The following is a 26,580-nucleotide window of genomic DNA, read 5'->3' as shown; positions in this document are numbered from 1 at the left end:
ATCTTAAGCGCCAGCAGTCTGGTTCCATCTTGGTTCAAGTAGAGCCTCTCCCTTTTGTACAGGCTCATCTTGTCTCAAAATTTATCCCGGTGCCTAAAAAATCGAACCCCCTCCTCCGAGTCTCACAGTGTCATCCACGGATTGAGACCCGTGAGCGCCGCCTGTCCCACTGGCCCTGCAAATGGAACAGGTACCAGTTCTGAGGATGTTGTCTTGGGCATCCTGGACTTCAGTCTGCTACCTAACAGCCTAAATTTTGCTTCCAGGACCTCCCAACTACATTGCCCCACATGGTTGGTGCCGACATGCACCACAACAGCTGACTCCTCCCCAGCACTATCTATCAGCCTATCTATATGCCTCATGAAGTCTGCAACATAAGAACAGCCCTGCTGGATCAGGCCCAAGAAGGCCCACCTAGTCCCACATCCTGTTTTGCACAGTGGCCCACCAGATGCCGCTGGAAGCCACAGGCAGGAGTTGAGGGCATGCCCTCTCTCCCACTGTGACTCCCCTGCAACTGGTACTCAGAGGCATCCTGCCTTTGAGGCTGGAGGTGGCCCACAGCCCTCCGACTAGTAGCCATTGATAGACCTCTCCTTCATGAAGTTATCCAAACCCTTCTTTTAGCCAGGCAAGCAAGTCACGGTGTGGTCTACACGTGGGTCACAAACCCATCTCTCTATGCCCCTAATGACGGAATCACCCACTACTAGGAGGACAACACACTGCTCAATGAGTTGCCTCTGGTTTAGTCAGGATGTCAGCGGCAGAAATTTTAGAATAAAAAATTGGGAGCCAATTGTGGAAGAAACCTTGAACAAAAGAAGTGCTCTTGGCTATCTCCTAGTTCTCCTTCATCTCAAGAAGAGATGTTTGAGGAATAGTTGAGGAATCTGATGACAGAATGTTAATATCAAATGCTTCATCGTTTGTGTGGGTGTATGCATGGCAAGAGCGTAATCACATTCTCTCTCTCTCTCTCTCTCTCTCTCTCTCTCTCTCTCTCCTCCACAGCCATATGGCAAGCAGCTTCCCACATTTCCATTTTTAAAAAAAAAATCACAGATGGCTCTCATTTGTGGGTGGAGCTTTAACTACCCAGCCCCTCTTTTATACTTTCGGGATTCCAGCAGTGTTTCTGTTCCGTTATGGGAGTGTAACTAGCAAAGGTCATCACAACAGAAGGGAAGGAGCAAACAGAAAAACTCTTGAAGAACAACGGTGTAGATACCTTGGAGAAACTAAAACATCCAGAGGTGAGTGCTGTTGTTCCACAGAGCTGCCTTGATGTGCTTGTGTTTTTTCAGAGTGATTATAAAACATTCCTCACAAGATCTCAGTTTTGAGATTGAAGTGTGAGGGTTTTCTTTGGGCCGCTCTCCCCCCATCACCCCTTTGAGAACAGGAGATGTGAATTGAGTGCTAATGAGGCCACTTTTTGCCTTTCCAAACTGCAAGAAGAATCAAAAGCCTTGGGTACAGAAATACAGTCACAGAGGGACATTTCTCGGGGCTCTGGGAAAGACATGGGTCGCTCTTGACACAGATGGAGGACTTTTATGAATAAGACTCAAACTAATACCGCTGTCACTGTGAATGGTATGGGAAAAACATCTCTTGATGAGCAAGGTTTCGTGGAGCTTTCCCAGACAGCAGGCTTTACCGCGGGTTTACTGAGAGGCTTTACTGCGACATCGAAGTTGCCCCCTCAAAATTGGAATTTTTTTTAACCCAGATATAAATTGCAATGAAAAACCTGAATTGTGTGTGAACTGCTCCCTGATCACTCGCAGGGACTTCAGGGTAAATTTCATTGATATGTGAATTCACACCCTCCATTCCAGAGGAGATGCAAACTAAAAGCCGGGTATGGAAAACTTCATGGGGTTGGTGGACTAATTTTTAAATGTAACAAAGTATGAGCATAAATGATGGATGAGTTGGATGGCATACCTCTTGCCTGTGCAAACAGGAGGAAATGGGCAGGGATCTTTCTGCTGGTTTGTTAACAGAGCAACTGATGCAGGGGAAAAGATTCTGCAAAATGTTAACATCTGGCAAAAACTGCGTTATGTTGCCATTTGATTCTCAAGGTTTTTGTCGAAGTGGGTAATTGAGCGATAATTCCCAGTGGGTAAGCCGGCTTGCTGCTGGGAATTTAAGGACAAGCTCTGGTCTGCTTTAACAGTGCACACACGTTTTAAGGACACCAAACAGGGGGGCAACTCTGGGTGAGCAAAGGGGTGGTAAAGAAGGCTATTGGGAAGTGAGGGCTTTTCTATACATTCAATATTTCTAAAGGTGGGATAATTAATGTTGTTTGTTTATGTACCTTATTAATGAAGCTTGCTTGACATTTTCAAATGTATTCAAATTCCTCTTAGAAAAGACTGTCTTTTTGGATAAGGCCAATCCTTTTGGTTTGCTTTCCAGGGTAAGAACATAAGAACAGCCCTGCTGGATCAGGCTCAAGGAAGCCCATCTAGTCCAGCATCCTGTTTCACACAGTGGCCCACCAGATGCCGCTGGAAGCCTACAGCAGGAGTTGAGGGCATACCCTCTCTCCTGCTGTTACTCCCCTGCAACTGGTACTCAGAGGCATCCTGCCTCTGAGGCTGGAGGTGGCCTATAACCCTCCGACTAGTAGCCGATGATAGACCTCTCCTCCATGAAGTTATCCAAACCCCTCTTCAAACCATTCAGGTTGCTGGCTGTCACCACATCTTGTGGCAGAGAATTCCACAAGTGGATTATGCGTTGTGTGAAAAAGTACTTCCGTTTTTGTTGGTCCTAGATTTCCTGGCAATCAATTTCATGGGATGACCCCTGGTTCTAGTGTTATGGGAGAGGGAGAAGAATTTCTCTCTGTCCACTTTCTCCACACCATGCATGATGTGTTTTCTTTTTTCCTTTTCCTGTCCAGTTTTCTTTTCCTGTCCCAGACTGTGTGGTATGGGAAAAATTGGATGGGGAGAGAGGTCAGTAAAATGTGCCATCAAATTGATTTTGAATCTTGGTGCCCACAGAGCCCTGTGGGTTTCTTTGGTAGAATACAGGAGGGGTTTACCATTGCCTCCTCCCACACAGTATGAGATGATGCCTTTCAGCATCTTCCTATATCGCTGCTGCCCGATATAGGTGTTTCCCATAGTCTGGGGAACATACCAGCGGGGATTTGAACTGGCAACCTGTCTTTGTACCAAAGCTGAAATCTGTAGGGGAGATGACCCTGCACACACCCCGCCCCGCACACAAGGTCTCACCCAGGGGTTGGCTTGGCTTCTGGGAGGCTGGAGACGTCTCTTACCTACCTGGTTATGAAGGAGGCTTTTTTTTTATTTTTTAAAGGTGGGCCTTTAACAATAATTAATTCAAGCTATAGGAGCATAAGATAGTATGGGTGGATTTTCTGACATTTTGCTATTAAATTTCTAGTCTGGTGGATGGGGGATTGAAAGGGGGAGTGGGGGAATATTTTCAGGGGAGGACCCAACCCTTCCCACCCCTTGGAGTCATCCCAGATACCAAGGCAATTTCTGCTGCAAATCTGTTGTAAATCCAGAAGAACCAAATTCAGAGAGTAGTTCCAGATATGTACTTATTGTGGCTAAGAGCTCTTAAACTTCTGAGTTTTGTTTGTTTTTAAAGCCCTAATGTTGGACTTATTCTTAGGCAATCTAGGTGGTATTTCTCAGACTTGGCTCCCCAGATGTTGATGGACTACAGCTCCCATCATTCTCAGCCACAGGGTGATGATGGGAATTGTAGTCCAACAGCATCCAGAAAGCCAGGTTTGAGAACCTCTGTGGTTATGATAAGGCATTTTTGCAAACATATGCTAGGTCATCATTACAAAATGCATCTGCTCCTGGAGCTGCTCTGGGAAGAGCAGGAGGTCCCAAGTTCCCTCCCTGGCAGCATCTCCAAGATAGGGCTGAGAGAGATCCCTGCTGGCAACCTTGGAGAAGCTGCTGCCAGTCTGTGAAGACAATACTGAGCTAGATAGACCAATGGTCTGACTCAGTATATGGCAGCTCCCTATGTTCCTAAAGTTACTGATCGCCATATTTGTGCTGAAGTTTCAGGATTGTAATCTCACAGGAACACAGGAAGCTACTGAGTCAGACCTTTGGTCTATCTAGCTCAGTATTGTCTATGCTGGCTGGCAGCAGCTCTGCAAAATTTTGGGCAGGATTTTTTCTCAGCCATATCTGGAGATGCCAAAGATTGAAGCTGGATCTTCTGCATTCAAAGCAGATACTCTACTACTGAGCTACGGCCCCATTTCCAGAGGCTTGTCCAGCAAGCTATGGACCTCTTTCTCCGAGTCTTCAGACAGAGGAATAAAACTCCTCTGTGAGGGCCCTGCCCCCTTACCCCTGGCTATGCCAGTGCTTTCCCATAAACCTGATGTTCCAGCTTGTCTGCTATAGGGTGTCTCCCTTGTGAAGGAGAGAGAGACCCCTGCCTTTTCTCCTTTCACGGGAATGCAAGAAAATGAGCATCAGCTTTTGAGGGACAAATATATCCTCAGGTGTTTTCGGCATGATCAGGTTTTTGTACCAATCTGTTTCTGATTTGTTGCATCTGCAGTCACCACCCAACCAGATAAAAAACCTGTCTGGCTGGTTTGTTTCCCACCCACCTCCCCATTCGGGCCAGTTGCCAGCAAAGCAAGGGGCAAGGTTCTCCTCTCGCAACTCAATTTATTTTCTAGCTGCCCCTGGACCAGGCCCAGCCTACAGAACTCTGCTCTGCCCCCGTGGGCTCCACCTCCATGCCTGCTCAGCTACTGGCATGTGCGGTTTCAAGAGTTGGCCAGCCTGGTAATCCGTTGTTCATGTCCTCCCTCTGGGCACGCCCTCCCATAGTTATCCTCTATCAGGAGAGCTGATCTGGGAGGAGAGCTGGTCTTGTGGCAGCAAGCATGAATTCTCACCTTTGCTAAGCAGGGTCTGCTGTGGTTTTCATTTGAATGGGAGACTACATGTGTGAGCACTTTAAGATGTCCCCCTTCGGGCAGGGTTGCGCAACTTTGGCCCTCCTGCAGATGCTGGCCTACAACTCCCATAATCCCTGGCTATTGGCCACCGTGGCTGGGGATTATGTGAGCTATAGTCCAAAAACAGCTGGAGAGGGGCTAGGTTGAGCAGGCCTGCCTTAGGGGATGGGGCCACTCTGGGAAGAGCATCAGCCTGCTTGCATGCAGAAGGGTCCAAGTTCCCTCCGTGGCAGCATCTCCAAGATACGACTGAGAGAGACTACTGCCTGCAACCTTGGAGAAGCCTCTGCTGGTGTGTGTAAAAAATATTGAGCTAGGATCTAATTTGGTAGAAGGCAGCTTCTCCCTGCCTATGTAAAACTATGTTGTTGCTATTTAGTATGACAATGCGTTCCTTTCTTCATGCATCTGTACTGGTCAAAGACTGTAATAAAGTGAATCTGTCTACATGTGTGAGTACTGTAAGATATTCCCCTTAGATAATGGGGCCACTGCATACTTGCATGTAGAAGGCCCCAAGTTCCCTCCCTGGCAGCATCTCCAAGATAGGGCTGAGAGAGACTCCTGCCTGCAACCTTGGAGAAGCCGATGCCAGTCAGTGTAGACAATGCTGAGCTAGATGGACCAATGTTCTGACTCCGTAGAAGACAGCTTCCTATGTCTTACCACTAAGCGATGGCCCCATCCCCATATCAAACTGTTAAGCTCTCCGGGCTTGCTTTCAATCATTTCAGCAGGAGGTTGGTGCTGATTCCTGGAGTCTCCAGGTCAGTCCAGGAGGGCTGGCTACCCTGGGGTGCTGTGGGGCTGGCATTAAAGAAACCAAATGATTTCAGGTAACAGAGGCGTATCTAGGGAAAATAGCGCCTAGGGCAAGCACTGAAATTGCGCCCCCTGGCTAAACATCTGACACCCATCTTTCAGATAACTTTACCATAATATTAGCTGAAAAATACAAGTCAAGCTCGTTAATCTTTTAATCTTTCAAAAACTATTTAGCAGTGGATGTAGCCAGACCAAAACATGCTGGAAAACTACAAATTTCAGTATGCTGGGGCTCATGAAATATCCAAACACTATGTGGAGGTGTACTTGGAAAATTAAACAGAAGTTCCTGTCTAATTCTCTACTATGCATTGTAGCATCACTATTACATAAGTTTTAAAAATCAATGGAGAATTTGACTTTTCCCAGATATTCTGAAAATAATTAAAGGATATGCAGAGTAAACTGTGTCACTGCTTGGGATATATTCTAGACTTTCAGAAAGACAGTTAAAATGAGAGAAAGAGAGCAAGAAACTCCCAGTTGGGCTTAATACTAAGGATTTCACACTGATTCAAAGACAAACTCACCATTAATAGCCATATTATTAAGACATCACATTTAACTCATTTATCACAAGAAGCAAAATAAGAGCAAATGAATACAATCCTAGCTCATAAGCGTCAGCTCAGTATTCACAAGCCCTGATTCTCTGTACATAGTGCCAATCTGAATATGTGTACAGTGACTTATATTATATTAAAAATATTTTTTTTAACCTGTAGCCCCTTTGGGAGGCTTCCTAAAGGCCGTGAGGGGGTCTGCAAAGGTTTCCCCTCCCCCACTGGCCTCTAGGGCCTCACAGGGACCATTTGAGCATGTGCGGTGGCCATTTTTTAAAATAACTTTTTAAAAAAAATGGCCGCTGAAAACAAGATGGCCACCACATGTGCTCAAATGGCCTCTGCGAGTCCTGGCATGGCCTAGGGCCTCACAGAGGCCATTTGAGCATGCACGGTGGCCATTTTGTTTTTGGTGGCCATTTTTTATTTTTATTTTTATTTTAAAATATGGCGCCCCCTTCAAGTGGCGCCCAGGGCACGTGCCCTGCCTGCTCTACCCTAGATACGCCCCTGCAGGTAAACCAGTATTTCAAGATAGGGAAAGCTGAGGAGACACAGTTTCTGATAGCGACATGGAACATAGTTACATCAGAGTTGTGAGTCCCTCAGGAAAACCTTTCAGCAGCTGCTCAGCTGCATGCCTTGCTTGTGTGGGTGCTTCAGGGTTTGCACAAGTACAGTAGGAACATAGGAACATAGGAAACTGCCATATACTGAGTCAGACCATTGATCTATCTAGCTCAGTATTGTCTTCACAGACTGGCAGTGGCTTCTCCAAGGTTGCAGGCAGGAATCTCTCTCAGCCCTATCTTGGAGAAGCCAGGGAGGGAACTTGAAACCTTCTGCTCTTCCCAGAGCGGCTTCATCCCCTGAGGGGAATATCTTACAGTGCTCACACTTCTAGTCTCCCATTCAGATGCAACCAGGGCAGACCCTGCTTAGCTATAGGGACAAGTCATGCTTGCTACGACAAGACCAGCTCTCCTCTCTGTCTGGATGCTGGCCAATAAAAGTAAGAATGGCCAGTGAGTTTGAGGAGAGTCCTACTGCACACTGCTTTAATTTGTTTAATCGAATGATTAATTAATTAGTTAATTTCATTTATTCATTTGATTTATATATCACTCTTCCTAAAGTGGCTCACCTCGGTTTACACTAAAATAAAAAATACATACCAATTAATTAAAAAATAATAATTCAAAAAAATAACATTAAAGTCGATATGTTGGCAATGCAATGAGTATATTAACTCCAGCTCTCAACAAAAAGACCTTTATTATGCAAAAGAAAAGAAAAGAAAAACAAAAAAATGCAAAAACTTTACCAGCTTTAATTTTTCTTTTTGCACAATAAAAGGTCTTTTTGTTGAGAGTTAACATTAAAACTAGATATCATTAATAGACAGGCTAAAAAGATGGGTCTTTAAGGCTCTCCCGGGTGTTTTTCAGACAGCAGGCTTTACTGTGAATTTAATTGTCCCCCAAAACTAATGCAAAAAGTGGATATTTTTATTCCAGATATAAATTGGGCTACACTCTAACATCCAATGAACAACCCGGATCATGTGTGAAGTGCTCTCCATTAGCATGCAGGCACCTTGGGGTAAATCTGGCCGATATGTGAACGCACCCCCTCCATTTCGGAGGAGATGAGAACCAAAAGCCCTGGGTCCCACAACCTGGAGGCAACAACAGAGAAGGCCTGATCCCAGGTCACCACCGGAGGAACTGGTGCCACCCAAATATGGACCACTCTTGATGTTCTCAGTGAGCAGTGGGGTGGGGATTTTGTAGAGAAAGGCACTCTCTCAAGTCTCCCGGACCTAAGCCATTCAGGTAATAACCAGGATTTTGTACTTTGTCTGGAAACACATCACATTTATACTATATGTCCACATGCATTTATGTCCCAGGGTATGTTCACTTCCCCTGCAATCTTCCAAGGAAGCAAACCTGTAAGGGGTGAAGTGGTCCTAAGAGCAGGAGGTCAGAGATGTTGCTGGGCAGTGTTGCGGGTGGCCAAGGGGTGCTGTGCCTTTAAGACAGGCTGCTTCTCCAGTGATCTGTTTTCTGGCTCCTGTAGGGAGACTGTGAATGCCTCAGGACTCTCTAGCACCTGTCACCTGACTTTCCAAGCCAGCGAAATGCTTCTCACGCCTCAGGCTCCAATAGTAGTCTCTTTTGCGTGCTGCAGCCCCTCTGTGCTGTGCATAGCGGTGAGTGATGCCAAACTTCCTAACTCCGGTTGATTGAAGGAGGGAGAGAGCGATTGTGTCTGCAGGAAGAGAAAGACCCCTTAGCGTGGCTGTGCATTGCTCTTTGGCAATGAGCTGGAAGAGGAATTAAAACTGAGGGTTCTGAACAGCACTATATTATCTAGAAATTGCCCTTCCCCATGGCCAAGAGCCTTCCAGAGTGTTTATTCACCAATATGTTCCATTCAGTAAAGGCCCTTTCTAACGTGAATTAAAAGTTTCCTGTTGGCAGGTCATGTCTGCTGCATGGCTTCCAGTTGATTTGGGCTGGGAAACCCCTGCTAACTTGGCAAAGAGGCACTTTTAATGTGGCGATTCTCTTTATTTAGCAGGGGGAGAGTAACTGGCCCTATCCACCGTCAGCACAAGTACCTCCAGTGACTGTTGCTGGTGTCTATCTTGTGTTTCTTTTTAGATTGTGAGCCGTTTGGGGACAAGGAGCCATCTTACTTATTTATTATTTCTCTGGGTAAACCACCCTGAGTCATTTTTGGAAGGGCGGTATAGAAATCAAATAAAAAATAAAATAAAATATATAAATTAGGGACTATTAATTGCTCCTTGAATGGCCTCTCTTGATCTGTAGCCCCGTATTGGTTTCTACATGCAGTGTGATGCCCATTGACAATGATTATTGGAAGTAATGTCCACTGGAAATAATGGGTATCAAGTAATGCACCTGCATTGCACAACTTTATGACAGAGTGGAGCTGTCCTCTTGTGCAGCCCAGTCAACTGTGTTCATAGCCATCATTCCAAGAAAGGTCTGAACACTGTGGAAAGGAGGAACTCTTGAAGGCAGGGCACTGGGGAGCTATTTGGCCTTCTATCAATGGCTGATGGCTATAGGCCACCTCCAGTCTTGGAAGCAAGATACCACTTGCAGGGGAGTAGCAGCAGGAGAGGGGGCATACCTCCATCTCTTGCCTGGGGGCTTCCCAGAGGCATCTGATGGACCACTGGGTGAAACAGGAGGCTGGACCAGATGGGCTTTCTTGGGCCTGATCCAGCAGGGCTGTTCTTACGTAGTTGCATGCCGCCAGGGAGGATGCATTTTGAGACCTTTAAGAAGGGCTTAGATAAATTCATGGAGGACAAGTCTATCAATGGCGACTAGTCCAAGGGCTTTAGGCCACCTCCAGCCTCAGAGGCACAATGCCTCTCAATGCCAGTTACAAGGGAGCAACAGCAGGAGAGGCGGCATGCCCTCATCTGTTCCTTGTAGGCTTTCCAGAGGCATCTGGTGCACCACTGTGGGAAACAGGATGATGGACTAGATGGGCTTTCTTGGGCCTGATCCAGCAGGGCTGTTCTTATGTTATCTTTCCATGCCTAGCAAAACCAGAATCGATTATACAAACTAGCTCAAAATAGTTTTAAAAACCTGGTGGAATAAATTACACAAAGAGTAAATATGCAAATTGTAATAATGTAGAGATGCTTTGAGTTCGGGACTGTGATTTAGTGGTAGAGAACAGACTTCACCTGTAGAAGGTCCCATATTCCATCCCTGGCATCTCCATTCAGAGCAGGGAAAGACCCCATTCTGAAACCTTGGAGAGCTAGAGAATACATTGCTGGATGGGCCAATGAGTTGACTCTGTATAAGGCAGTTTCATATGTTCATATATGAACTTGGAAATCTCAAGGTGCAGAATTTCACCTTAAAAAAAAAAAGATACAGTTCTGCATGGCTGTATGATAGTCTTTTGTGTTTTAATTTTCCCCAAAACATTTTAATGGTTATTTTGTAAACTTGTATTTTGAACTGTTTTGGGACTTTGTGTGTGTTTTTGTGTGGCAAAAGCAAAAAAGCAAATACAATAAATAATCATTTTAAAAATGGAAGTCCTCTTAATTATAAAGGAAATTTGTTGTTCCTGGACCTTTGCTGGGTTGCAACGCCACCTAGAATTCACACTGGCCTCTAACATTTTCTTCCTTGTGTTTTTCTGGAAGAAAATAGTTTCTCTCTCTCTTAGATATTCCTCTTCCACTTAGCTTCTTGACACTGCATGGACCTCTTGGTATGGCTGAGAATGGGAACATTTCAAGTAAGTTGCCCTGAGGATGCAGCTGACTTGCAAATCACACTTAGCAAAAGGTCTGTGCAACTCCCAAATACGTCCAGTGCCTTGGGGACTTTGCCACTCCATTCATGCAGGGGTTAGGTTGCATGCTTGCATCTAGTGTTCTGCTTCTCCTCCCACTCTGAAGTCTCCAGTTACTGCCTCTGCTTCTGACAGATGCAGGAGGATCACTTCCAGTAATGCAACCAGGGTAAATTTGCTCAAGCTCCCACAAGCTCAAATACCCTCTTTGCTCCTCCAGCTATAGGAGATCTGTTCTGGTTTTTGGAAGTTGCAGTTCTGCCCTGTAGAAATTGAGATCTGTTATAAATATAAAAATAAATAGACATAGACTGAGGCCACCTTCTGCAAGCCTCAGCTATCTGTGAAAAATTACCAACTAGAGGCCCATTCACACGTTATGTGCAACACTCATACAATGAGTGTACAGTGTACACAGATATAGGTCTGTACACAGGTACAATCCTTCACATGTTACAGTGAACACAGGTACAGAAGTATACTTCCTTTCTGTACCATGCATTTGAAGGGCCTGTATCTAGGCTTACTTTAAAAATGAACACAGGTACAGTCATTCACACAAACACATGTACAGATATCTGTACACTCAAACAGCATAATGTCTGAATTGGGCTTTGATCAGAGCCAAAACTCGGAGCTTGTTTGTAGAAAAATTTAAAAACGTGGCTGCAATTTGTCAGCATTAATTAATTAAAGTTTATTTTTACATGTATATCCCACTCATCCTCCAAGGAGCCTGGAGTGGTGTACATGTTTATGTTTATCTTCACAACAACGCTGTGGAGTAGGTTAGGCTGAGAGATAAGCAACAGGCCCAGAGTCACCCAGCTAGTTTCATGGCTGAATGGGGATTTTAACTCTGGTCTCCCCGTTCCTAGTCCAACACTCTAACCACTACCCTATCCTGGCTCTCAGTGCACTGTAAGTCTACACAAGTACTTATAGACCTGCAAATGGCAAGCACCATCTTAAAAAGGCATTCCCTCCGCTGTGGGAGAGAACAGCTTTTAAAAGATGATACCTCTTGTGACGTAAGCGTGCAAAACAACAACAAAACAAAACAAAACAAAACAGAGGAAGCTGTTTGGTGAGAATTCCGGGTCATAGCTGTTGAAGGAGGAGGAACACAAATGTCTGCAGAGCTGGTTGTGTAGTCGCAAGCATGAATTGTCCCCTCTGCTAAGCAGGGCTTGCCCTGGTTTGCATTGGACTGGGGGGGGGCTACATGTTGGAGCACTGCTGCAAGATGTTCCCATCAGGGGATGGGGCTGATCTGGGAAGAGCACTTGCATGCTTGAATGAAGGTCCCAGCTTCCATCCCTGGCAGCCTCTCCAGGTAGGGCTGAGAGAGTTCTCAACCCGCAACCTTGGAGAAGCCGCTGCCAGTCTGTGTAGACAAGACCAATGGACCAGGGTTCTGACTGGTAGAAGGCACCTTCTTATGCTCCTCCTTCCAAAGGGCCCATAGGAAGGCATGGAATTTCCAAATGACTGTTGGCCATTTGAAAATCCAATGCATTCCATGGCCCTTTGGAAGGAACCAGGGCTTTTCAGAAGGCATTCCCTGCTATTCATTTCAGCACATTCCCTAGGGCATCTGCTTTGCATGCAGAAGGTGCCATGTTCCCTCCCTGGCAGCATCTCCAAGATAGGGTTGAGAGAGACCTGGGAGAAGCTGCTGCCAGTCTTTGTAGACAATACCAAGCTAGATGGACCAAGGGTCTGACTCAGTAGAGGGCAGCTTCCGATGTTCCTATCTTTCATGTTGTAACAGTCAAGGTCAGTTGTGTGTTGTGGCTGGTTGCTCCTTGCATTCCTTCCTGCTATTCTACAGAGGAGATCCTTTGTGCTGGCTAAGATGAGTCCTCACAAGACTGCATCAGGCAATGAGTGTGAGATGTGGGACTCCAACCATGCCACTAGAGAAAAGGGGGCTTGCTCTGTCCATATACTTCACTGCTAAACCAAGGGGCCCACTATCACCCTCGCTACCTCTCAATATTCATTCATTCATTCATTCAGTTTTTATACCGCCCTTCCAAAATGGCTCAGGGCAGTTTACAATTAAAACAAAACCATTAAAATCAGTTAACAATTAAAACAAAAATTATAAAACAACAATTAACAATTAAAACATTATAAAACAGCAATTAAACAATCACAACCATTAAAAAACCCTGAAAACCAGGTTACCATATTAAAACCAATTACAACTATTTAAAAACCCTGGAAGGTCAGGACAAACAGATAGGTTTTAAGGGCTCTCCTAAAGGCCAGTAAAGAATTCAAATTGGCCGGGAGTGCATTCCACAGCCCAGGGGCAGCTACAGAGAAGGCCTACCTCTGAGTTGCCACCAGACGAACCGGTGGTAACTGGAGACGGACCTCCTCAGATGATCTTAATGTGTGGTGGGGATCATGCAGAAGAAGGCGCTCTCCAGAAAGGAGGGGAGGGGGTTTACTGAGCAATGTATAGAGAGCCAACCTATCTAGTCGGCAGCATTGTTGCCAGACAAAAGGTAAGAATATGGGGCTTTTAAACATGGACACCATCTACCTACAGTGCCAGGGCATTTTCCAGACGAGCTCCTCATCAGCAGCAAAATGCCTCCGTTCGGGCAAGTCACATTTGGGCCATAAACAGCTGGGGGAGCAGTCTTGAAGCAACTAACAACCCTAAAAAAACAGCAACTTCTTTACACTGGATATGTGATGTCCTTGCTCTATATCGCAGCGATTAAATTCGCAACAAGGCATTGGAAATGTGAACGGCACCCTGCTGTCCCCATAGGGATGGCGGTGTCACGCCACAGGAAGTGTGGAAGCACACTTCCGAGATATGTCCTGACCCCGTTGTAAGGTCTAGTCTGGAAAGCCCCTGGAGAGAAGCACCAGAAAAATGGGTTACATTCATCAAAGCAATCTTCCCACTCATATCCAGGATGACACTTTCCCTACATCCTGGATAGGACATCTGATTTGTGGACATGTGGCATCCTTAGGGCCAGGAGAAATAGGTTATGGAAGTAGGCTTGCCAACTGACAAGAAAAACCCAGCCAGGCCAGATCTTGGCTTTTAACAGCAGAGAATGCCAGGGTGCTCCGAGACTTTTTGCTGCCTGCGGGAAAGGACCATGTGATACCTACCCATCAGGAAGTAGTGGTGACAAACAACCAACCAACAAACAATGAATATTTATATACTGCTTTTCAACAAAAGTTCCCAAAGCGGTTTACACAGAGAAAACAATAATAAAGTAATAAGATGGATCCCTGTCCCCAAAGAACTCACAGTCTAAAAATAAATATAAGGTAGACACCAGCAGCAGCCACTGGAGGGATGCTGTGCTGAGGATGGATAGGGCCAGGTGCTCTCCCCCTGCTAAATATAAGAGAACCTCCACTTTAAAAGGTGCCTCTTTGCTCAGTTAGCAGGGGCAAGTGAACATAGGAAGCTGCCATATTCTGAGTGAGTCCATTGGTCTATCTAGTTCAGTATTGTCTACCCAGACTGGCAGCGGCTTCTCCAAGGCTGCAGGCAGGAGTCTCTCTCAGCCCTATCTGGAGATGCCAGGGAGGGAACTTGGAACCTTCTTGCTCTTCTTAGAGCGGCCCCATCCCTTAAGGAGAATATCTTACAGTGCTCACATATGTAGTCTCCTATTCAAATGCAAACCAGGGTGGACTCTGCTTAGCAAAGGGGGCAATTAATCCTTGTTACTACAAGACCAGCTCAGCCAGGCAGTGGCAGCAGGGGCATTCCTAGGTGAAGTTGTGGTGGTGGTGGGGAGAGACGGGCTGCACCCAAACAGGGCAAGAAGGTGGTGGTGGGAAGAACAGCATGCCCCAGGAGGTGCTGGGGGTACTGGCTGTGGACCCATGGCAATAGGGTCCCCTGCTAATTAAACCAATTCAGTCAATCATTTTGTTGTGGTCACAAACCAGACACATAAAACTACGTAAGTATAGATTATACCATTTACACCAAAGTGAACACAAAGAACCAAGAACACTTTCACATACTATACTATTCTGTGAGCACTTATACACTCTTATAATCTGTGATTACTTCTCGGACTCTGTTCAATCTTCTTATCCCATAAAAGGAAGGCGACATTCATTCATTCATTCGATTTCTATACCGCCCTTCCAAAAATGGCTCAGGGCAGTTTACACAGAGAAATAACAAATAAATAAGATGGATCCCTGTCCCCAAAGGGCTCACAGTCTAAGAAGAAACACAAGATAGACGCCAGCAACAGTCACTGGAGGTACTGTGCTGGGGGTGGAGAGGGCCAGTTACTCCCCCCCTGCAAAATAAAGAGAATCACCACGTTAAAAGGTGCCTCTTTGCCAAGTTAGCAGGGGTATAGCAGGGGCATAACATTCATCTGTACATCCCAATAAATGCATCAGAAGTGGAGTAATAAGCCTGCTACGAAAATTCCTATCAAAAGTACAGTAAAGGAATATGTGTCCGTGGTTTCGACTGCTCCTGCCCCGCATGGACAAATTCACTCTTTATAAGGGATACTGTTGCAGTGATGCAGATGGCCCTGGAGAACGCTCTGCTATATTTGGGAATTTCAAGGGTGGTGAAATAGCTAGCTGGCTCACATCCAAGGTTCTTCATCTGAGACTTAATATCATTGGGGACCAAATTTGATGCGAATTGAGCAAAGAGGCACCTTTTTGAAGTGGTGAATTTCTTGTATTGAATGGGGAAAGCCATAGGACCTATCCAACCCCAGCATAGCATCCCTCTCAGTGGCTGTTGCAGGTGTCAACCTTATGTTTCTTTTTAGCTGCTGAGCCAACAGGATAGGACATGGAACCATCTCATTTCTTTTTTATGTTCCTGTGTAAGTTACTGTGAGAACTATATATAAATGTTCCTAATAGCGGTTGTTGTTGTGGTAAGTAGACGTAGCACTTGTAACAGACCAGGCCTGATTTATTTACTAAATATGCTCATTAGCCAGTATACAAAAGAGGTCTGGACCAAGTTCTTTTATATTAGTGACCATGTGTGATCTGGACGCCTGGAAGAAGGAGATCAAACCAATCCTCAGAGAGTTCAATGGGCTTTATTGAGTAGAGAAGACTAACAACATAATCTAGCAAAGCAGAAAGCAGAGCACTCTATCAATATTGCTAACAGTATTTAAACAGAACATCCTAACTAGTACCAATATTCACCCGTGTGCCTAACTAACATATGTGTGTGCATTTAAATCTTCCTAGAGGCCAATACCTTTCAGATACAGGCAGAAAAGACAGGAGCGGTGCAGTTGCTCAGATCACCATAGCTGGGAGCCAGGGCAGCAAAACTCAGGCATTGCTGTAGTTTCTGTTCATGAACAGAGTTCCTGCTTTGCCCCGCGGCGTAGCAGCAAATTTCTGGGATCGTCGTGAGCAGCTTTTGCAGGCAAAAGATTGCTAACTCTCTGTCTACTGGCCTTCTCCTTTATAGTGTATTTCTCTTTGATCTATACAAATCTCATCTTTTCCTGGGTTCCCCAGAAGGGGTGACAACTTGCTGCTATCTTCTGAATATTGTCTTTTGATTACCTCAGGATATTTGGTCAGTACAGAGAGATCTTAATCCCATCTTCTGTTAGCTGCTATCTTGAGGAGGGGACATAGCCCAAAGCAAATCAGTCCAGAGAGACCTTAATCCCATCTTCTGCAAACTGTGCACTCAGGAAGGGGGGCGGGGGGAGCAAGTGTTAGTAGAAAAACTAAATCTACAGGTGTTCTCCCAGGATGGATTTTCTATAGACAGCAACTGAGTAATTCCCCCTTGGGCATAGCAGGGCCATCATTGGCAATGATCAGCATAGATTTCTTGCCAAGACGGGGGAGTTCAGCCCCTGGCCTCTTCCACAGACATTATCTGATAGTGAGTTACATTTTAGCATATTAATTAGCTCGGGCCCGGCCCTTTGTGTTTTGTTAAGTATCCAGTTCACAATGCAATGCTGGAAGGTCTCACCCAGAGGCAGAGCCCGCAGTTCACCCAGAGTTCAGGTGTGATTTCATTTCTTGATATAAAAATGAAATCAGACACAGGCCTGTATTCCAGGCCTATATTTCACATATTTCTGAGTTGGTACCTCTGGTTCTGATATGTCAATGTGGACCGTCCACAACACACTGGACACCCTCTGGTCATCTTCCTGCACTGACGCCTGAAGCGACTGCCTCACACTGCCTCATGGAAGGGTTGCCCACGAGCGAATCAATTATTCTAGTTAGCACTTGAAGAAACTAGGTCTGGAATTGCTTGTGTCACTGCTTGTCGCACTGAAGGAAGTGTGACAATAGAATGTTCTATGGCAGTTGAGTGCTTCCAAGAGTCTGTGGATGCAGGCAGACACCGTGTGTTCTTGGCAGGAAGACAGAGAGACTTCGGCCTGAGAAGCAGCAGAGGTATTCTGAGCTTGAACAGGAAATGCAGCTAGCTTCTCTAAGGACTGCATTCGTCAGATCACACATTTTTATTCAGGATTAAGTAATGAATCCCGTTAGATGATTCTGTCGATAGGGCATCATATTATGAAAAGTATTATTTTATTTTATTTTATTTTATTTTATTTTATTTTATTTTATTTTATAAAAAATATATTCTGCTCAGAGACGAAGCTCTTGGTGCAACTTAAATAGGCAGAATAAAGTCACAATAAAATGATTGGCACTCTGGGATCTGGAGGAGAAAGTCCTCTGGTATCCCAGAATGCACCACATGAGTGGGGAATTCCCAATGCCTTGAGGGAGTTCTACACTGCCAGGCGCTCCCTTCTGCCTGGCTCTATGGAAGCTTGGACTGCTGGCAAATCAAGCTTCCACATGACCAGGTAGTAAGGTAGGAGGGCGTGTGTGTGCCGTTCTACCTCACTTTTAGCCTGGGTAGAAAATGCAGGCTACTTGGTAGAGGAGCACCAGGATCGGTCCCAATCCTGGTGGTTCTCACAACCAGCCCTACCTGGGTAAGCGCTGCCCTACCTGGGTAGGGCTGGTCATGAGAACTACCTCAGTATTTTCTAAGAGGAATCTGGCCCATTTTCTGAATAAGTTTGAAAATAGCCAGCAAGCTTCATTAATAAGGTAAACAAACTAACAACATTAATGACCTTAACCCTATAAGTTTGGAAGGTATAGCAAATCTTCGTTCCCCTAATAACATTCTTTTCCACCCCTTTGCTTCACCAAAGTCGTTCTAGAGCAGGGCTGCTCAACTTCGGCCCTCCTGCAGATGTTGGCCTACAACTGCCATAATCCCTGGCTATTGGCCACTGTGGCTGGGAATCATGGGAGTTATAGTCCCCAAATAGCTTGGGGGCCTAAGTTGAGCAGTTCTAGAGCTAGGTTAAAAACCCAAACATTCGTGGCAGTGCCTTTGTTTTGCTCTGATGCAAATGATACCTTGCATCAGAGCAAGAGAAATTTATTTGCATTCTCTTGCTCTGATGCAAACTATATCACACACACTCCAGTCAGGAGGCAGCCAGCAGCTTGCAAGTGAGTTAGGGAGGTGGGAGTGGAGAGCAATGAGCAGCTCCCCATAGGCCCAGATATGTGTCCCTCTCTTATTTAATATTAGCTATGCCCTTGAGCACATCATACCACGAACCATGCCCAAGTACCCTCTGAAAAAGCCTGATCTTCATCTGTGGTCGACTGATGGAGCAAAGCATAAGGGCCAAGTGGACTTCCTTGGGCAGGGCACTGCACCAATTAGTCTCAGACTATGATTTTTTTTTTTAATGCACCATAAAGACATACGGTAGATTGGATATTTATGTACACAGACAAATAGGAGGAACCCCCTAGCTGACAGATAATCCACAACTTTCTTTATCAACGAAGGCACTGAGAAAGTGTTCTTTATCAGCAAGCATGCTTGATAAGGGAATGCCTGCACAGCAAAAGAAAACATTCTTTGTGGGATGCCACTGTGATGTAACAGAACATTTCCATAAACCTATTTCTGTTTGAGAAGTCAGCATTTTTCAGTAGAAAACGAAGGAGATTGGTTTTTCATGTACCTTATTATGTCTTGGATGGTGTTGCCAACTTTATTTACTTGCCCTGCTCCTGTGCTTTCAACAGAAGTGTAGACATGCCAAAATTGAGCGGGTGAAGTGTTTGTTTATTTATTTATTTATTTATTAATTATATTTGTACATGCTCCCTGCACACACCCCAACTTACGTCTCTGGCTGTTTCTGCTAAAGACATAACATGATGGGAAAATCTTTACCTGCTGAATTTCTCTGTGTTGAACTGTCGTTAGACACATTAGCAGAGTCAGAAAAGAGGTGCTGACCCTAGTTTTGCACTCTTTGGAGACACCCAGAATGTACTCCTCAATTCAGAGTGTTTGGGGGCTAAGCTCTTTCCCCAGATCCTCACGCAGAAGCCAGAAGGATAAACTATAGTCATGGTAAACTATAGCCAGGGGTTCCCAACGTTGCCCCCCCAGATGTTGTTGGACTACTGCTCCCATAATCCCCAGCCTCCATGGCTCAGGGGGTAATGGGCACTGTTGTTCAACAATAGAAATCGAATGAATGAATGAATGAATGAATGAATAAAATCTGGGAACCTAAAGTTGGGAACACTTGGATCAATTGATTAATCAGTTAAAGCTCAGCGAAGATTTCTTTAATTGGGTGCTGACCCTAATGAAAACGAGGGTTCATGTTTGCATCATTTACTCTTGTACCCATAAATGTGTCTGAGTGTTTGGATGTGGTGGTCAACAAACTAGAGTATAGTCTGAATGTGTCAGGTGCCAAGGGCTGAGTTTTGGTTTTGTGAATCAGCCCTATTGAGGCGTCTCTGCATATGGCAACAAAGTGTGGGATTATTATTATTATTTATTTATTATTATTCATTCGGTTTTTATACCGCCCTTCCAAAAATGGCTCAGGGCGGTTTACACAGAGAAATAATACATAAATAAGATGGATCCCTGTCCCCAAAGGGCTCACAGTCTAAAAAGAAACATACTGTGCTGGGGGTGAATAGGGCCAGTTACTCTCCCCCTGCTAAATAAAGAGAATCACCACGTTAAAAGGCGCCTCTTTGCCAAGTTACTTCACAGGGTTGTTGTGAGGAGAAACCTAAGTATGTAGTACATCACTCTGGGCTCCTTGGAGGAGGAGCGGTATTATTATTATTTTTTAAAGTTAGCAGGGGTGTTGTCCCAAGCATGATCTCACTTCCTGTAGATGTGCTGCTGCAGGCTTCCGTGTGATTTCCTAGCACAGTTTTACTCTCTGTACACACACAGAGCAGGGACTGTGTGCATTTTGGCAGCGCCACCTGCTGGTCAGTTCTTTTATTCTAAGAGGAACACATTCCTTTTCACTGGAACACATTCCTTTTCACTATCATGCTTGTGGCAACTGGAGGAAAGGGTGGGTTCTTCTCTGAATGCAAGAACTGGTCAGCAGATGGCACTGTGAAAACTGGATGATGAGGTCCAGTCTTGTGGCAGCAAGCATGACTTGTCCCCTTAGCTAAGCAGGGTCCACCCTGGTTGCATATGAATGGGAGACTTCTTGATGTGGGAGCACTGGAAGATATTCCCCTCAGGGGATGGAGCTGCCTCTCTGGGAAGAGCAGATGGTTTCAAGTTCCCTCCCTGGCAGCATCTCCAAGAGAGGGCTGAGAGAGATTCCTGCCTGAAACCTTGGAGAAGCCGCTGCCAGTCTGAGAAGACAATACTGAGCTAGATAGACCAATGGACTGACTCAGTATGTGGCAGCTTCCTATGTTCCTTGCTCAGTCTGTGCGCAGTGGTAAGACTGCAGTAGGAAGTAACATGGAAGCTTGCAGCAGTGTGTACGAGGACTATGATTGTTCTTGGAATACTATCTTACTGTGTGAATGCTTTGAATGTCTGCACTTTATTGCCATATGGAAAGACCTATATGGAGAAAAATCTGTCCCCCTGCCTTGAAGAATGTTGCTTTCAGGAAACTGGGACACTGAACCTTGTATGCCAAACACAAAGCTGTGTCTACCATGCTCTTAAACACACACACACACACACACACACTCTTTTCTGTATCCAGAAATCCAAACTCTACTGAATTCTGTGGCCTGCATCTATTACACACAGTAAACACATCTGCACAATCCTTTCCAAAAACTCATTTACATCATCTGTTCTGGTTTTGCTAATCATAGGGACAGGCCCAGTATTATTCAGAGGCACTGGAAATCTGTGTAATCCATCTCTCCTGCTTCTGGGATTTCGGAAGGCATAGACTATATATTTCATAGCTGCAAGGGCCAGAAATGCGGTTAAAAAAAAAAAAAAGAATGCTGAGATTCTCAAGGCCGAACCACATGCTGCAAGAAAGATTAGTGATTGCATCTTCCAATTTTTAATTCTTTTACTTGAAAGCAGCCATGTGGGGGGGTGTGGGACTCCAAGCTTGTTTGGATCAGGGGTGCTTGGGAAGTGGTAGGGTTGCCATATTCAAGCTTGCCAAAGCCAGGTGGCCTAATTTGCATATTATGCAAATTATGTGGTGGCTAATTTGCATTTATTTATTTATTTATTTATTTATTTGACAGATTTGTATACTTTCCTACTTTCCCTCCTTTTCTGCCCTCCCATGTGATCAGATCCAGAGTACAATCCGGGCAATGCATTTGAAATCCACATAAATCCGGGTGGAATTTAGCAGCCGGCGGGGGGGGGGGGGGGAGCCAAAATCCAGGGGCTATGCTAAATTCCGGGGGACATGACAACCCTAGGAAGTGGCGACTTGTATTTTTATTTCACAAAGAGAGCAAAAAGAAGAGATGGTTCTTAACTTTGTTATTGTAAGCCATTGGAAGGAAGGGAGAAAAGTTCCGAAATTTGATTATTAAAATTTTAAAGGAAAGCGGAGATTCTTAGGAAGCTGAAATCCATGCTCCCCGCCCCTACCCCCTGTGCTGCTGCATAATTGTAGCATATACCCAACGTCTTGTGCAAACATCTCTGATGTTTTGGCGTTCTCATTTCAGGAGGCAGATGTGAAAGAAGTCCCACAAATGGACAGTGGTCCCATCACCGTTAAGAAGCCCAGGATAGGAGGACTGAAGAAAATTTGCTTTCCCCAGAAATATGAATCTCTGCCTGGTTTTTCCTGTGTGGCCGGGTTGTACAGCTGTCAATGGGACCCGCACCAGCAGAAAGAGATTGAACCAGGGCAATGCTGCTGCGAAATGGTAAGTGCAGAGTTCTTCACTGAACAAAAAACCCCATAGTGTGCTGATTTAGTAACCAGCCCTGCCAAATTTTGCAGCTTTTTGTTTTTATTTCATTTTTAAAAAATAGAGTGTCAAGGTCTGATTTCACAGAAAGTTGCAGTGATCATAAGCAGATACTCCTCAGGATGGAGGCGTGTGTCACTGGGTCAACCAATGGAGCTGGTCTTGTGTAGCAAGCATGAATGTCCCCTTTGCTAAGCAGGATCTGCCCTGGCTTACATTTGAATGGGATGGCACAGGTGTGTGAGCAGTGCAAGATATCCCGCTTAGGGGATGGGGCCGCTCTGGGAAGAGCACTTGCCTGCGTGCATGCAGAAGGTTCCAAGCTCCCTCCCTGGCAGCATCTCCAAGATAGGGCTGGGAGAGACTCCTGCTATAACCTTGGAGGGATAACAAATTGAAACTGAATCCAAGCAAGATGGAGGTGCTCATTGTAGGGGTTCAGAATTTGAGGGATGCGTTAGAACTTCCTGCGCTGGATGGGGTTGCACTTTCTCAGAAGGATCAGGTACGCAGCTTGGGAGTACTCCTGGATCCAGGCCTCACCCTGGTATCTCAGGTGGAGGCTATGACCAGGAGTACTTTCTATCAGCTTTGGCTGATTTGACAGCTGTGTCCATTCCTTGAAGAGGATGACCTCAAAACAGTGGTGCATCAGCTGGTAACCTCCCGGCTTGACTACTGCAATGTGCTCTATGTGGGGTTGCCTTTGTACATAGTTCTGAAACTTCAGTTAGTTCAAAATGCTGCAGCCAGATTGGTCTCCTGCGGGTACACGGAGAGACCATATTATGTCTCTTTTGAAGGAGTTGTACTAGCTGCTGATATGTTTCCGGGCCAAATACAAAGTGCTGGTTATTACCTTTAAAGCCCTGAACGGCTTAGGTCCGAGTTATCTTATCTTAGCCTTCTTCTGCACAATCCCCACCTCACGTTAAGATCATCTGAGGAGGTCTGTCTTCAGTTACCACCAACACTTCTGTTGGCGACTCAGAGGCGGGCCTTTTCTGTAGCTGCTCCTGGGCTGTGGACTGCACTCTTCGCAGAAATCCATAGTCTGAGTTCATTGTTGGCCTGCAGGAGATCCCTTAAGACCTATCTGTTTGGCCTGGCCTTCCAGGGCTTTTAAACTGTTTTTAAACTGTAAAGGTTTGGCCTTGTTTTTCAAGATTTTTTAAAAAATGTTTTAAATGTTTTAATAATTTGTTTAATGTTTTTATAGTTTTTGATTTTAACAGTTAATTGATTTTAGTTTTATTTTAATGTAAACTGCCCTGAGCCAAATCAAATCAATAAATAATAAATGCTGCCAGTCTGTGTAGACAATATTGAGCAAGATGAGCCAATGGTCTGACTTGGTATAAGGCAGCTTTCTATATTCCTAACATGCTGATGGGCTGGGTCAGACCCCCTGATGTGGCCATTTCTCTCGCTGGACAAGGCACCACCATGGCTAGCTTCTCTACAGGTATCAAAAGAGAAGGAAATTTGGATCATCAGTGATCCACCAGAGACAGGACCACAGGAGGGCGGGCAGTTATGCTGATTAAGCCCATATGCCCATTATGCTGCAGTTTCCCAGTCCTAGACTGGCTTAATTGGCAGAGGTATTGAAAAATCAGGTTGACTGGTAGGCATGTGTGACATTGTGCAGTGAAGGGTTGGCCAGCTTGAGGCTCTCCAGCTGTTGTTGGACTACAACTCCCATCATCCCCAGCTGCATCTAAATTGCAGCAGTGGGAGGGGTGCTGGTGCAGCTTGGTTGATACTGGGCACCCAGTGTTTGGGCGCCCCAAGAGCCAGATGAGTGCTTGTAGCCCAGATATATCATCATCATCATCATCATCATCATCAATAAAATAATAAACTTTATTTGTTAGCTGCCCTATAACAAATTATTCTCTGGGCGGCTCACAATACAACATTAAAACATCCAATAAAAACACATTAAAACACATCAGATCACAACACACAAACACAATCTCAGAAAAGCTTACCCATATTATTCAGTCCCATTCAAACCAGACTACAAATAATACTTTTTGTGTAATTGGGTCAGATTTTATTCTTTACACTAATCAGGACAATTATGGTTGTTTTCCTGCCTTAGATAATATTAGCGTTTGGATGGATTGATGAATCGGTTTTGTTGTATTAGGTTTTGCTGTTTGTGTTTGGATCAGTGCTGTTTAGCGTTGTAAATATGTTTTAATAAAGAGCTTTAAAATTAAAAAGGAAAAACAGCATACACATACAATACAAAACAATTTAAAAACTTGATTTAAAAAAAATCAATTTTAAAAATCAATTTTAAAAAGCCTGAGTGAACAATTGTTCCTGGCTTGCTCCATTATAGCTACGTGTCTGAAGCCCCAGCAAGACCTCACTCATTAACCTGAGGATGTGGAGAGGTCCATATGGAAGAATCAACTTAATTGTCTTTCTCCTCAATTTTTTCTACAGCGAGACAGAATATTTACTCCGGTGTTCGTTGCAGCCTTCTGCCTCACGTGCATTTTCCTGTACATGTGGGTGAAAGCAAAGAATGACTACCATAATTTTGACTGGTAAGTGCACCGCATCTTTTCCCTGTCAAGGGAACTCTTGTTAAAAAAAGGGTGGATGCTTTGAGCAGGGATAACTGTGCCTGACATCCTAACTAACTCTGTGTACATGCAACTAAAACAACCACATGCACAGAGATAACATCTCTGCTTCCCCCAAAAGCGCTCAGTGTGACCTCGAAGTAGGTCTCTAAGAACTGGGCAGCCTTTGGGGACCTACTTATGGGTGGAGCAAAATGCTTCCCGGGGACCCACTAACGACAAATATTTATATACCGCTTTCCAGCCAAATGTTCTCAAAGCAGGTTACATAGAAAAAGGAAAATAAGATGCTTCCCTGTCGCAAAAGGGCTCACAATCTCAAAAGAAACCCAAGGGACACACCAGCAACAGCTTCTGGAGGGACGTTGTGTTGCAATTCATTAGGGTCAGTTGCTTCCCCGTGCTAAATATAAGAGAGCCACCACTTTGAAAGGTGCCTCTTTGCTCAGTTAGTAGGGGAAGGAAGGAGAACTGGTCTTGTGGTCATGAGCATGACTTGTCCCCTTTGCTAAGCAGGGTCTGTCATGGTTGCATTTGGATGTGTGACTACAGATGAGTACTGTAAGATATTCCCCTTAGGGGGTGGGAACTGGGAAAGCATCTGAGGTCCAAGGTTCAATCCCTGGCAGCATCTCCAGGGTGCTTTCCAGATTACCTGCTCAACAGCAGCAAAATGTTTCAGTTAGGGCAAATCACATTCAAAACGTAAATAAAGGCTGTTGCACAAAACTACCAGCAGGGGGAGCAGTCTTGCGAAAACTCACAACCGGAAAATACAGCAACCTTTTTATGCCAGACATATAACGTTATAGCAATAAATTGCAGCGATTAAATCTGAAACAAGGCATGCGAAATGTGAACTGCACCCTGCTGACAGTATAGGGACGGCGATGTCACAACACAGGAAGTGTGGAAGCACACTTCGTAGATATGTCGTGACCCCGTTGCAGGGTCTAATCTGGAAAGCACCCAGGTAGAGCTGGGAAAGACTCCTGCCCTGAAATCTTGGAGAGCAGCTGCCAGTCAGCGTAGACAATACCGACCTCGATGGACCAATGGTCTGACTAATTAATAAGGCAGCTTCCTATGTTCCTATGTCGAAGGGGGCTGGCGAAAACCAGCTCATGAGCTCCCATGCGTCAAATGAGGGCTTTTAAAGCTGCAAACACTCAGCGTTAGTTAAAATGTCAGACAATAAGAACTAGGACTGGAGAGAAACGCCTCCACAGACTGGGTGGAATTTCAGGGAAGGGAGATGTTCGCTGCTTGCACTGAAGATGCTCTCCTTGCAGTTTTATTTCCCTGAATCCCCTGGGAATGGTGCTATCTAATGATTTTATTTATTTTTATTTATTTGATTTATATACCGCCCCTCCAAAAATGGTTCTGGATGGCTTAGAACAAATAAAAACAAATAAAATCAATTAATTGCGTGGTGTAGTGTTTAGAGTGCTGGACTAGGACCAGGGAGACCCGAGTTCAAATCTTCATTCAGCCATGATACTAGCTGGGTGACTCTGGGCCAGTCATTTCTCTCTCAGCCTAACTTACTTCACAGGGATGTTGTGAGGAGAAACCTAAGTATGTATTACACCGCTCTGGGCTCCTTGGAGGAAGAGCGGGATATAAAATGTAAAATAAATTAAAAAATTAAAAAATAATATAATTCTAAGATACACACACACACACACACACACACACACACACACACACACCCTGTAGTTCCCTGTAACACATGGTCATCATTTCCTCTCTTAGAGTTATTTCATTTGTAGCCAAGATTAGTAAATCAATTATTCACTACTCTATCTCATGAGATGAAATTTTAAGTATGCGCACTCCCTGACTTACAAACACCCAACTTGCAAACGACCCATACTTACAACTGAAGCTCCATAGCATTTTACATTAAGGAAGTCCCCAACTTACAAACGCCAAC

General features: G+C 44.9%; 1 protein-coding gene across 11 annotated transcripts in view; it reads left to right on the top strand.

Annotated features, from left to right (window-relative positions):
• Positions 1–1,123: 1,123 nt before the first annotated feature.
• Positions 1,124–26,580, top strand: part of GDPD4 (glycerophosphodiester phosphodiesterase domain containing 4) — a 60,091-nt gene continuing 34,634 nt past the window's right edge. For 3 of the 11 annotated variants that reach the window (XR_008320485.1, XM_053313233.1, XM_053313232.1), the window contains exons 1-3: positions 8,510–8,608; positions 21,790–21,993; positions 24,499–24,602. Coding sequence is in view for 10 of the 11 variants with exons in the window: in XM_053313233.1 (XP_053169208.1) it covers positions 8,537–8,608; positions 21,790–21,993; positions 24,499–24,602 (380 nt within the window). In the remaining variant the exon portion in view is untranslated. Of the gene's footprint in view, positions 1,260–1,545; positions 1,603–1,758; positions 1,807–7,910; positions 8,229–8,509; positions 8,609–12,332; positions 12,538–13,194; positions 13,278–17,146; positions 17,191–21,494; positions 21,604–21,789; positions 21,994–24,498; positions 24,603–26,580 lie in introns of those variants that run through there. The other 8 variants (XM_053313238.1, XM_053313237.1, XM_053313236.1 and 5 more) reach the window with 8 other exon arrangements.

Source organism: Hemicordylus capensis, chromosome 3 (genome assembly GCF_027244095.1).
Source record: "Hemicordylus capensis ecotype Gifberg chromosome 3, rHemCap1.1.pri, whole genome shotgun sequence".
NCBI lineage: Eukaryota > Metazoa > Chordata > Lepidosauria > Squamata > Cordylidae > Hemicordylus > Hemicordylus capensis.
This window is presented reverse-complemented; position numbering and strand designations above follow the sequence as displayed.